Source organism: Drosophila willistoni (genome assembly GCF_018902025.1).
Source record: "Drosophila willistoni isolate 14030-0811.24 chromosome XR unlocalized genomic scaffold, UCI_dwil_1.1 Seg144, whole genome shotgun sequence".
Classification (NCBI taxonomy): Eukaryota; Metazoa; Arthropoda; class Insecta; order Diptera; family Drosophilidae; genus Drosophila; species Drosophila willistoni.
This window is the reverse complement of record NW_025814057.1, coordinates 3533564-3546947: the sequence shown is the minus strand read 5'-3', so window position 1 is coordinate 3546947 and position 13384 is coordinate 3533564. Positions and strand designations below refer to the sequence as shown.

General features: G+C 36.6%; 1 protein-coding gene across 1 annotated transcript in view; it reads right to left on the bottom strand.

Annotated features, from left to right (window-relative positions):
- LOC6638574 (division abnormally delayed protein) overlaps window positions 1–13384 on the bottom strand; it is an 84937-nt gene that overhangs the window by 11756 nt on the left and 59797 nt on the right. Inside the window, exon 2 of the mRNA XM_023178929.2 lies at window positions 5717–5860. Coding sequence (XP_023034697.1) covers window positions 5717–5860 — 144 coding nt within the window. The remainder of the gene's footprint in view (window positions 1–5716; window positions 5861–13384) is intronic.

The following is a 13384-nucleotide window of genomic DNA, read 5'->3' as shown; positions in this document are numbered from 1 at the left end:
TTCACTTGGTGTATGGTATACCCAAGTCGGCGAGACGACTTACTTACTTCATTTTTTCATAATTTTATATGAATCATTCATGATATTTTAGTTGTTTGTGTTTTATTTACTAATCCAAAATATGAATGTTTGCCGAAACTAGCTACTGAGCCCACTAGCCATTTATAATGAATTAGAGGAGCCCTTTTTTGGCATTCCGATTGGAGCTGTTAAATTTACATCAGTTGTAATGCATAATTAATTTGCTGAATGCTCTGCTCCACTGTGCATCTTCGTCACTTTAAGTGCATGTATTGTAACTAGCTATCTGCAGGCGTGCCAGCCTGCGACTGAACCTGAGCCTGAGCCGGGGCACACCCCTCTGGCAACGGCAACAGCAATCATCCATCCCAGCTACATACAGAGACTATGGAGTTGACTATCCTCCTCCTTCTGCTCCAACGATCTGCTTGTCCGCCCGTCTGTCCAACCGACCGACCACTCCAACAGCTGTGAGCTCTTGGCAATACTCTTGCTACCCTTGCTAGCCCGGTTTAGGGTCGTCATTGGGGCCTCTTCTTACACAATGTCAAAGTAATTGGATGACTTTTCATTGTTGGAGTGGAGTCAACCTGCTTCGTTTTTTTTGCTACCTCCTTTTCCTTCAAGCTTTCATGTTGTCTGCTCTGCTCTCTTTTGACATATTGAAATGCTTGAAAGCATATGCATCAATTGCTTGGGTGGAAGGAGAAGGTTGGTTATCGCCCTCTCCCTCTCCAACAGTTTTGCAATTTTTGGTGGCGCTTTCAACATTCAATTTGCAAGCCAGCAACTAACTAATTATGATAATTACCAATAGAGAGATACTAAAAATACAGGTAACTGACGAATAAAGCGGATCAGATCAGAGCAGACAAAATGGCTCCAACTTTTGTTTTAGTCTTTGTATTATACTAATAAGACAACAACAACAACAACTGAAATTGAAACTCGTTTGGAAAGCCGCAAGATAATTCCACAACCATAACAAATTGTATTTATGTATATATTGATTTTGGTATTTGGAAATACGCAAATAATTATAATTATGTGTCGCATCAACTGGTTTTTTTTTCTTTTGCCTTTCAGAGAGGGCTCCAAGAGATCGGGAGTGGGACGGGGGGAGTAGGGAGTGTGGGGGCGTTCAAGTTTAAGTTTTGATCTTAAATTTCCTGGTCGTTTCATTGAGAAATTTTAGATGCTGCATCAAGGTCAACTACGAAAATGGAGACGCATTTTGTGTGTGTGTGTGTGTGTGTGTGTGTGTGTGTGTGTGTGTGTGTGTGTGTGTGTGTGTGTGTGTGTGTGTGTGTGAGTGTTTGAATTAAATGATGCTTGGTCTCAAAGAGCACATCATAAATTGACCAAAACGAACGTGTTGAAGCTAAATAAAATAAAACCTTCACTTGTGCGTTCTGTCAAACGAGTTTGAAATGTGAATCAAGCGAAAGAGTGACGAAATGTGAGTGAGTGATAAACGAAATCTATGAAAAAAAGTGGCCCATTTGACAAAATGATCTTCTTTTTCTTTCTTTCTCTCTGCAAGTAGGTTTCGGTTATTCAAATTAGTAATGAATAGGTAGACATTCGTTTGTAAGGGTTCGTTTCGGTTATGCAATGCAATGAATTAAATTTGAATATCACATTTAAAGAGCTTCACGATGGACGAAAAGGACAGTCAAACGTCTCCTTTATAGTACAAAAATTTGCGTTTTTACTCATTGACCTCGAGAGTCGTCATAAAAAAAGGTTTTAAACCAAACCAATTATCAAATTTAAGGTTTTCAGTTATTTATTTAGTGAATAAGAGATAAAGCTTTTAAAGATTTAAGTACATATATTTATTTACGACAAAATTAAAGCCAATTGCTAGACAAAAAATGTTTGGCAGTGGTTTCTTCACTTAAAATGTAGGTTTTTACTTGAGATTAAATCGTTGGTTAAATCAAAATTGATTTAAAGTTTTTCCTTAACAATTTCTCTCTTTTTCTCTGCAGCAGCAGAAATCGTCCATTTTGCTGAGTCTTAATCCCATGCCAAGTTTTACCTTGATTGAGAAAACCTTTCAATAAGTCTTCAAAATCCCAGCTTAACTTCAATTTTCTGTTGTCACACACTCTCTCCACACACACACTCACACACACACACTCGATTGGTGTTGCTGCTCCTCGACCATACTAAAAACTAATGACAACAACAGCAACTCAAACTCTCTAACTCCTAACTACAACTTGCAGGCACTTGCATTGTTGTTACTCGTAAACCACCTTACAGCTTCCAGCACTTTTGTGTGTACCTGTGTGTGTTCCCCTGTGTGAGTGTGTGTGTGTGTAACAAGACAAACAAAAGCCAAGCTAACAAGCGATGGCGGCCAAAAAACCACTTTAGCCGGTAAAGACAAGGCAAGATATGACCAAGAAGTAGCAGCAGCCAGGAAAGCTGCGACTTATGAAAGTGCACGCATGGCAAGTTGTAGTTGCAGTTGCCACAAAAATAAAGAAATAATATTTTTCGTTGTTTTTTTCTTCTTGTTTTTTTTTTTTTTTGTGCCAGCAGTAAGTCAGCATTTGGAACTTTTATGCAGGCGCACGCCCATCTCTAGGGGGGAGGCGGGGGATGATGATGATGACGAAGACGACAGCGACAACGACGGCGACTTGGTAAGTGCAATGGAGACGCATTAAGGAGAAGGAGGTGTGTTTTGGGGTGGGAGAGGGAGAGGGGGAGAGAGAGGAGGGCGACGTAGGCGGGTTAGAGTTTGTTGTAAGCTGCGGAACGTGTTTAAACACGCAAATACTTGCTTAAAAATAATACGGCAAAAGCAACAAAAATAAAATGTAAAGCGGAACACATGCAATCATGCAACATCAGCAACAATAACAACAACAACAACAACAACAACAATTGGAGACGCACACACAATAAGCAAAAGGAAACGGAAAGAAACAAAAGAGGAGCGGGAGGAGCAGTTGGCATCTTTAAAGTCAGTGGAGAATCTTCTCTAGTTTGCTTGCCTGCGCCATTCAATGCTCAAGGCAAAAAAAAAAAAAACAACCAAACCAACAGGAAGGAAGCTTGCGCTTGTATTGCATATGCCAAGAGCTTCTTCTTCTACTTGGTGTGTTTGTGTGTGTGTGTGTGACACCAAATAGAAATATGCATTTATTTTTCCCTTACAATCATATTTTATGCGTAATTTTGCCAGCAGCAGCAGAAGCAGCCAACTTGCAACAGCAGCCAAAGCAGGCATCATCAGCAACAGCAACAGCCAAAAAAATAAAGGCAAGAAAAGAAAAGAAACAATTGCAAAATGCATAAAATTTTATAGTTGCGTATTTTGTGTGGAGGTGCCAAAAGGCAGACACACACACAAACGGCCATTGAGAAAAATACAAGACACGAATATCACGCATACGCACGGTCTGCCGTAAAGTAAATCAATTTTTATGGCCGTCTGTTAGGGATGCGCGCGTGTCAAGACATAAAAAGTGCTTCATATATATGTTTGTATATATACCAAGTACTTATGGGGAGGGGGCTGGGGACGGAGCAAATAGTTTCGAGTGCATAGAGAGGAGACTCACATAAGTCCCCCTGCTCCCATCAATTTCAAATTATTGTATGTATGAGCATTCAAAGAATTTCTAAAGAGGAAATAAATGAAAATGGCTCTTAATAAGAGCAACAAACAAGCAGAGTGTGCCACTTGAAAGGAAATCTATCCAACAGGTTGAAATCAATTGCAGGAAATGGAAAAGCGGAAGTAAAACTTAATCCCAGTGAAATACCTTTCTAACAATCTCAAGATCTTGACCAGAAAAATTCAGCCAAAGATATTCTCGTAAGGTCAATTAATTTTTCTCTTTTAGTTTTAAAGGACTCTTTATCGATTTAGAATTTGTAAATAAATTGTATAACATGAATTGCATTTCCGTTTAAATTTAAATGTTTAGAAATCTTTTTCGCTTAATTCATTTATTCAAGCATTCATTCATTCATTCATTTATTCATTCATACATTCATTAAGCACGCGTCTCATTTGGTTTTTTATTTTTTGTTTAGCTCATAAATAAAATAAATTGCTCTTTAAATTGAATTTTTAGATTTCGTTGATTGCATTTTAATTTTTTTTTTTTTTTGTATTTGTATTTGTATTTGTTGTTGATTTTTTATTTTATTTTTCAAACTTTAACGTGGGATATTTTTATTGAGGTTTCGTTGCTTTTTTTTTTTTTCGTTTTCTGTGACATCATGCGATAAAACAAGAAATGCTAAATGAATGTTAAATGAATGTTCTTTCAGTGAGAGCGAGGGAGAAGGGGTGAGAGAAAGAGAAAGGATTGTTTTGGACTTTTGACTCATATGTATATTGATGATCATGTCTTATAAGAAAATGAATAATTTATTAATCAATTTGCAGCAATTGAAAGTTTTTGTTTAAAAGCCTCTAACTTGGATCTTATTTTGCTTAAAAAACATTATCTCATCTAGTTTCTTATTTGCAGGGTATCTGTAAAGTTTACTGAAAGATATAAATTGAATGTCATATGACAAATCAAACAAATACAAAATACAACAACAACAAACAGAAAGTGTTACGAAACAAGGAAGGTTTTGTTCTTTTTTTTCTCGTTGTGTTGTGTGGTTTGTTTTTTATTTTGTTGTGCTTTTAAATTTTAAATGCGCGCCCATTTCCAAGAATTGCAGACAGCAGCAGCAACAGCAACCAGAACAGCAACAATAACTATATGAAACTTCAACGACCAGCAATGTCAGCGGCAAGGGGCAAGCGGCAACATCACCCCGAGTTCTGGGCACGCCTTAAAATGCGAGATTTACAACATGTACGACAACAATTTGCAGGCATTGTGTTGAAAAAAAAACACAAAAAAAAGAAAGAAACAGGAGGAGGATGAGGAGTATATGAGATGCATATACATACCAATATAAATACACATATATATGAACGTATGTGTGTGTGTGTGAGTGTCCATGTTTATACATTTTGTCCCAAAACGTGACCCAGACAAAGTTTGCAAATTGTCTAAAAAGCGACAACAGCAACAACAACAAGATTATTTAATGCCTTTTTAATTAGATGCAGTCGCGTTTGTTGCATTTCAAAACAGGGGGCAACACCACCAACCGCCGCCATCGCCGCCACCACAACCACCGCATCATATTTGTCCATATATATGTATATATATTGATTTTCAATGCATATGGTTAAATAATACGAATTGGACATTATCTATAGACCACTTTGATCTGCATACAAATTCAAATTACAAATCAATTTTGCGTTTCAAGTTTAATTCAGTTGAAAACTCAATTCAGATTTCAAGGCAAAGTTATAATCATCTTCATCATCATCATCATAATCATAATCATCATCGTCATCGGCATCAAAAATTTTTTGGACCCACGTCTAGCATTTGCATAATATAAATTATTTATTGCCACGAAAATGTGCTTGGAAGTAAAAAAAAAGAAACTTTGCAGACTTTTCATTTGCATAAAAAGCCATTTGCCATTTTTGCCATTTTACCAGGCTGCACTCATTCGCATTCGTATGTACTCAAACTCAACCTCAAACCTAAACTCATATTCATAATCACACCCAAAATGTATTGCCGAGTGTCTTGTAATCATTTTCAATTTCCTTTTTGGTTTGTTTGTTTCAATTTTTCATACTCACTCTGAAATTGTTTGGCTGTCTCATCGAGAATGCCGCGCAGGCTGCTTGTATGATGATGCAGCAGTTGCTCAAATTTGCCGGATGCCTTTTGACGTAACTCCTGTTCGGTGGCATTGTTGCAACAATTGCCGCCGCATATGGCGCCTGAAAGTAGACAATAAATGGTGAGATTACATATAAGTAATTTCCATAGACAATTGCAATTGATAAGGTTTCTTGATAGTGATAAATAGCCATTTAAATATGCCCAAAAGTGTCCCAAACAAAAACGGGAGGCCACAAATCACTTGCCTACATTAATCTATATTATATATAAACAATAAGCAAGCCAACCATACACATATATACATATATACTCGGAGTCTTCAATTTCCTTTTCGTGTCCTTTTTTACCCCATCATGTCATGCCTAGTGCCCATATCATTTTCAAATTATCGCCTATGGCAAATATTTACTCTAAGCTCACATCTATGGGTGTGTGTGTGTGTGTCTGTGTGGGTGCGTGGGTGTCTTTATTCCGTTTAATTGTTTATGGGCTTTAGTTTTTGCAGTGGGCGTGTATGTGTGTGTGTGTAATCACAACAACAAAATAACCAGTGAAAATCATATAGTATATATATATATAGAGAGAGATACTTGTTTAGTTGCCGCTGCCGCTGGCGCCACCCATCACGTTGATATAATGCCTTCGCGTGGGTTTCTCATATTCGTTTTTCTTTCTTATCATACACTTACTCAACTTGGCTAATTTCGTTAACTCAAGAAGTTTGCAAATGAACTAGCAAAGTTAAGTATCAAACTTTGACTGCCTCTAGCTCTTTTCTATTTTGTCTTATTGATCTACTCATAAACATTATTCTTTTTATTAGTTTATTTTATTTCTTTTTCCATTTATTTTTAGTAATTTAGCTTGAATATTATTTTTGTTTATATACAAAGAAACTATTGAGTGACTTGCAAGTTCTTTTCAAAAATCAATAAAAAGAAATATGATCAACATTTATATAGCTTTGCATTGAATCGAAAGATCAGTCAGCTTAGGCTAATGCCTAATATATGCATAATACTACAATAGGAACAATCAGGCCATAAGATGATCACCATCTATCTATATATCTATCCATCTATCTGTCTGTGTGTATTGTATTCATACCCATCATAAATGAATAAAAATCACACATATTCAAAAATATAAAAACTCAACGATAAATTTTATGGCTAAGACAAATTTAACATAAAAAAATTATTAAAAAATTTGTTTGTTGGACCTTAAAGAGTATTGCTAGTTCGTTGTATGGCCAATTGGGTTTTTGTTTCACTCGTTCGTTTTTTACACTTAATTTGTTTGGAATATTTTTTGTCTCTTGGCGGGCAACTAGTTTGCTATTTTATCATTGGCGGGTTGGCGCGTTAATAACTTTTAAATTGCTCATAATTACAAATTTGTTGCCGCTGCTGCTTCTTCTTCTTGGCAGTTCCATCATTTTCCTCTTTCTGTTTGTTGTTGCTTCTCTCACTCTTCGTCCCTCTCTGTTTATGCCTTATAAATTAAGCTTGGCCATAAAAATTCACAGCATGTTACAAAGTGCTTACAATTTTTACTCAGCGCTGCCATTTAAAATGATTGTTTTTTCAGCTGCCAAATACACAAACGACACAACTAAAAGTCGAGCAAAGCCATTTTGAGGTTGCTGTCGGTGTTTCTTCTTCTGTTTCTCCCTATTTATTTCTCGGTTGTTTCTATCATTTTTCTTTCTTGGTTTCGGAAAATCGCTCTGCTAATGACAATGTGTAGACCAAACTTGTACTTTACCACACAGCATAAGGAAAGTGGGCTAAATCGTTTGCCAACTTATGTACTAATCGCTATGCCCTAGAAAAAAGAAACTCTAATGAATAGACCAGGAAAAGTGGCAGCAACGAATCGAAATGTTGCAAGAACTGCAGACGGAAGAGAAGCTTTTGTTGTTGGCTTGTGGATTTTGTTTCATCGTTAAATAAATACATAGCAAGTGATTGAGATTTGTGCAGATAAAAATGAGAAAAAATTTACAATTTATTTATGGCTATTACTTGCTAATTGCTTTTACATCTTATATCTGAGTCCACACTCAAAGAAAAGAAAGTTGCTCGATGGAATATTCTTTCAAATGTAGTCTATGGTTCACATAGTTTGATTAATTGTTTATTTTGTAGAAAAGTTTATGTTTTAATTGTTTGTTATTTATGTTAAAAGAAATATGGCTCTTGGCTGTTTTATATTATGTTTATGGCTCACTCTGTCCAAAGAAAGGAATAGCCTTCATTTCAATGAATAATTTAAAATTATGTTCTACATTTATTTAAATATTTCATATAGTTTCATTATCGTGAAATCTAAGAAAATGCTCAACTTGGATGAAAACATTTTAGTTATTTTCTTGTTTAAAATGAAAACTAGTAAGAAATGTTAGATTAGCAAACAAATATTTTGAGATAATGTGCAGTTTAGTAATGTAAAATTCAAAAATATTTGATTTCAATTTGCATTCTTTCTTCTTCTTTTATTGTTTTGTCTTCTTTCAATCTATTTCAAATAATTTGATAATTAATTAAAATTAAAGTTTCGGAAATTTGATTGAACTATTTCTTGCATTTAAATAAGAAAAACAATTTCAACTAAGAAGATAAACTAGTTTATTCAAGTGCATAAAATGTTGATGACGATGGAGAGAGAGGAAAATGCTTAGAGTAAGCATTGTTGTTGGTGGGGGAGTTAGGGGGGTTATTTTCTGGTGTGGGCTGATGACATAAATTTAAAAAACAAAACAAAAGCGTGTGACAAGCTTTTCATGACAACTGCAATGACAACAAAAACAAAACCAACAACAATAAAAGCAGCAACAGCAGCAGCCGCTTTTGAGCAATCGACTTTTATGGTTCAAAATTGTCGATGAGACCTTTATTTGTATTGCTGTCTGCCTATTTTGTCTTTATAGTTTATAATTTAAATTAATGGCTTTTACATGATGTTTATGTGAATGCCTCGAAAACCTACTCACACTCACACACACACACACACATGAACACACTAATACATTTGATATATGTATATATATGCAAATATATGCCTTGATTCGGTGGCCATATGTTGCCATCATAAAATTAGCAAACAAAATGAGTTTGAGGCAAAAAAAAAAAAGCTGTCAAAATGACTGATCAGCCAGATGCGCTTAGAGTATATCTAGAAAATACATATGTATGCATACATATATATTTATATTTGATTCAGAAAAGTTGTTGAAAGCAAGGGCAACAGTAGAGGAGGGGGATGTGGGGGGAGGCTTAATTGCAAATATCAATAGTTGCAGTAGTCAAAGTTAATGCTCATCTCGAGTGAGACAAATGAATGTTGGTCGTCCAACCACAGACAGAGTAGTCTTCATTTGTCTCTCGTTTCCATGCTCGTCTATTTCTCTATTTTATTTCTCTCTCTGACTGACACCGCAGAAAAAGCCATGACATATATTTTTCCTCGTGTCATGCATTGCAAATTAAACATAGATGGCAGCGCACAAGCCTACAAAAAATGTGCACGAAATTGAAACTGATGCCGCCTTCACCTTTCGCTTCTTCTTTCACATGTGGTTAAAACTTGGCTAGGAATAGAAATAAAAAAGAGAGAGAGAGGAAGAGAGAAAGAGGGAGGAGAAGCTAGATTCAATTGCAGACTAGAACAGTTTGATAGTTGCTACTGCCTGATGACATCTCCTTAACAAAACGAAAGCCATTGATCCATTTGACAGACAAACAGGGAAAGGAAGGGGGCGAAAGAAAAACAAACAAATTTTTTAAATGCAATTCATTTTTAGCCATGATTCCTTGGCATATCGATTAAGTGATCGAATAAGCCTTAGGGCCCAGCCGACAGTTGCCAGTTACCCCACATGCCACATGATGTGTTTATGCGTTTTTAGTTTTTTCTTTCTTTATACCATAAATCTCCTAAACTTGCTTTTCACATATGTATACTGTATGGCATGAGGCCAGAAATGGAGTCAGACTCGGAGGCGTCAGTCAGTCCTTTATCTCGTTATACTTTTCGCTTCGCTCTTTCACACACACACACACACACACACACACACACACACAGAATGAGAGACTGCAATGTTTTCTGTTCTACTGAGGGAATTCTTCGTTCGTTTTTCAACTTTTGGCGTTTTGTAGCCCCAGCTCTAAAGGAGCTCAAAACTCGAGCAGCAGCAAAAATTCAATTCAATTGCCACAACGTGACACACACACACACACACATACATGGATATATACATTCATTCATATATGTATCATTCTGCTGTGGCCCAGAAAAGTATGCTATAGCTTGCCAAATTGCACAGTGCGGAAAAGAGAGAGAGAGCGAGAAGGAGAGGCTGGGTTAAAAAAAAAAAATGCAAATCTCATGCATGGCCAGAAAATGCTGCTTGCTGCTTTTGCCAAAAATATACCAAAGGCACGACCATGACCGCACAAAACAGGATAAAATGTGAACGAGGCCAGAAGCTGAGAGGAATTCTAGGGTAGGATGAAGCAATTTCTGGCCCCGCCTGTCATAGAATTGCATAGGCTTTCAGGCACTTCTTTCTACCATTTTCTTTCTATCTCATTGCTGCTGCACTGCTGCTGCTGCTGCTACTGCTGTTTCTGTGTTGTTTCGTTCTTATTTTCAGGCCTCGTTGCTGTTGCTGCCTGTCACCGCAAATGCAACTGGCGACGTGTGCGAATTTGTTTACTGTAATTGTCTTCAGTTTGGAGTGTGGGCGGCGGCATGAACGATGGTTGAGTTTTGAGGGGGAAGAACTATTGTTGGATTACACAAATGCACACACACACACACACAGAGACACAAGCAGAGAAAGAGCGAGAGAGAGAGAGAAACAATCAGCCTATGGTTCACTTGTCTTTTGCCATTACCCAACTTGGCTGGCAGCCAAGAAAGCGCTTAGCACCGCAAAAGCACTTGGCTCTTGAGTAGATTTTGCATACCTTGACATATTTTAGGCGTCCTTACTGCCTCACCTCACCTCTCCAGTCGGGCACATCTGTTCTGGCCAAGGCAGATGCTCTATGCGTTTTCAATTTGCACAATTTACCGTAAATGTGTTGATAATCATGAATTTGTTAGTCCTACCATTTTGGCTCCCTCTGCATGAAAATGTGTGTGCAAATAGACAAAGTATTTCAGAACTTTGACTTAATGTAATGTAATTAAACTCACAGACATAGAAATGAATAATGGCAAGAGCATTGTAAGGTCAAGAGGCAGAGAGAGAGAGAGAGAGAGACTTGGAGAGAGGTGAAGTTCTTTAATCTTTTGTTAAAAATCAGTTGAAAAAATCATAAATATAAATGTTAAAACAATATTTTTTCTATCGTTTATTTAATTTACGGCCTTGATTGAAAATCAATTTATCTATAGAATTTTTCCACATAAGCCAGCAATAAAAAAAAGAAAAAGGAAAATGAAAAACAAATGAAAATACTGCATACATTTGTATATTGGCCAGGTCCATAAATTCTCTAATAAATTTATGAAATGCCAACAGTAAACTCGCCACTCAAATGCAATCCAAAGTAAATAATAAAACCCAAAAACCAGACAACCAAAACCGACAACCATAACCAAGAGATAGATAGATAGATAGAGATTGCAGAGGGCTAAAAGAGAAATATCCGTTTCTGTTTTTTGTCGGGGATTCCCCCAACTACTTTTAGGCACAACTAGTCCTATGGGGACAACGTGTCAAATGCGCATATATATCATAATTTTTCATATAAATGTATTGCGGGGTTTTCTTTCGTTTTTTTTTATCAACAAATATTATTATTATTATTGTTGACAACTACTTGTCAAACACGAAACAACACCAGCGATAACAATTAAGTCAACAACAACAACAACAACCAAGAACGAAGGGAGGGAAGAAAGTCAGTCCCCGAAACTGTTGAGGAAACATGAAAGAAGGGGCCAAAGTCTATCTATCTATCTATCGATATGCTTGGTCTGTTATACTACTAAATTTTATGGTTCGTTGATTTCTTGTCGTTATGACACGTTCACTTTGGCGTGTGTAGATCATCAGCAGTAAGAACAACATGATCATCAGTTGCGGCAGATCTTCACCAAAAAACTCTCTCCCCCCCCCCACCTATACTGTGGGTATATATGTAATACTATCTACTAGTAGATCGCCAAACGTTCGTTGAACTTCAGTTTCCTTCGTTTCTTTTTTTTTTTTGTTCTGCTTCCTCTTTCAATGCTTTTGTAGTGTGTTCTAATAATAACTTAAAAAGTTTGACGGCATTAATTAGTTAGTTAGTTTGGGGTTTAAGTTAGCCGCCGCAATTATTTGCAATTTTCAACAATATCTTATCGTTCCAGACGTAAATTATAACGACTCATGAGGGAGATATGGCGCACACGTATCAATATATATATGTCTGTATATATATTTGTATAAAATTTTTGCCAAATCAATGCCAAAAAGCCAATTGAGAAGCTGTCCGCCATTAAATTGAAATCAAACATTTGGATTTTGTTTTATTTGTTTCTCTGTGTGGCAATTTTTTTCAAGTGCCTGTCAACGAAATTTGCATGCCACATTGATACAGTCAAGCCTCTGATTAAAGTAAGGCTTTAATGTGGTAAAAGTTCTTTGGCTTGACCATTCTTGCTGTTCGTCAACAATGATTTTCTGCTGTACTTTTTTTTTTTTGCATTGCGTGACTGTTGCCTACAATTTTTTTTATTTCCATGCTGCATTTATTGTGTGTATGTGTGTGTGTGTGTGTGTATATATATATTTAATTTATTTGTTAGTTTTGCATACGATTTTATTTTCGGGAGATTATTTTGCATTTGCAGCTGCCATGCGGGAAAATCCCAACAATTCAACTGATAAATTGTTAATGTGCGCATAAGTTTTCAATTTGTGCGGCAAATTCCCTGTAACACACACACACACAGATAGAGAGAGAGAACTTACTTGCAACAGCAACATGGCGGCGATGCTACACATCGCTGACATCGAAGCTGGCAGTTTTTGGCGCCACGTCTGCGTTGCATGTAAAATTTATTGCGGCGGCTGCAACGACAACAGGCAAACACCAGCAACACTCTAGGCACAAACACCAACGACAATCTCTTTGCCATTTATTTGCATTCGCATTTGAATATACAACATTTATGTATATACATATATATATATATATATATGCACGCATTGCACTTTGTGCTAATTCAGCAATGAAAATGTCAACTGCTGCTGCTGCTGCCTCTACTGTGATTATGCCAAAATAGAGGTAACCCAAGTAAGCCAGTTCCAGTCAAAAGTTCAGACAAGCCAAGTCCTTTTTTTTTGGTCAGTTGTTGCATGTGTGGCAAGTTGCCGCTTGCTGATTGGCTTACAGTTGTGGCAGGCGCCAGGCTGACGCCTCTTTAAAATACTAAAACATTTCACAAACGAAAAGCAAAAAACCAAAATAAATATGTAAATTTTTTAATTGAAAATAATGTCTGTCTCCAAATTGCTAGCCATTTGCTTGCTGCTGCTGGCAATTATTAATTATTTAGATTTATGATCGTTCAGCAGAATCTTTTAAAAGAGGAGCAAGACAAGATACAAAAGATAGAGT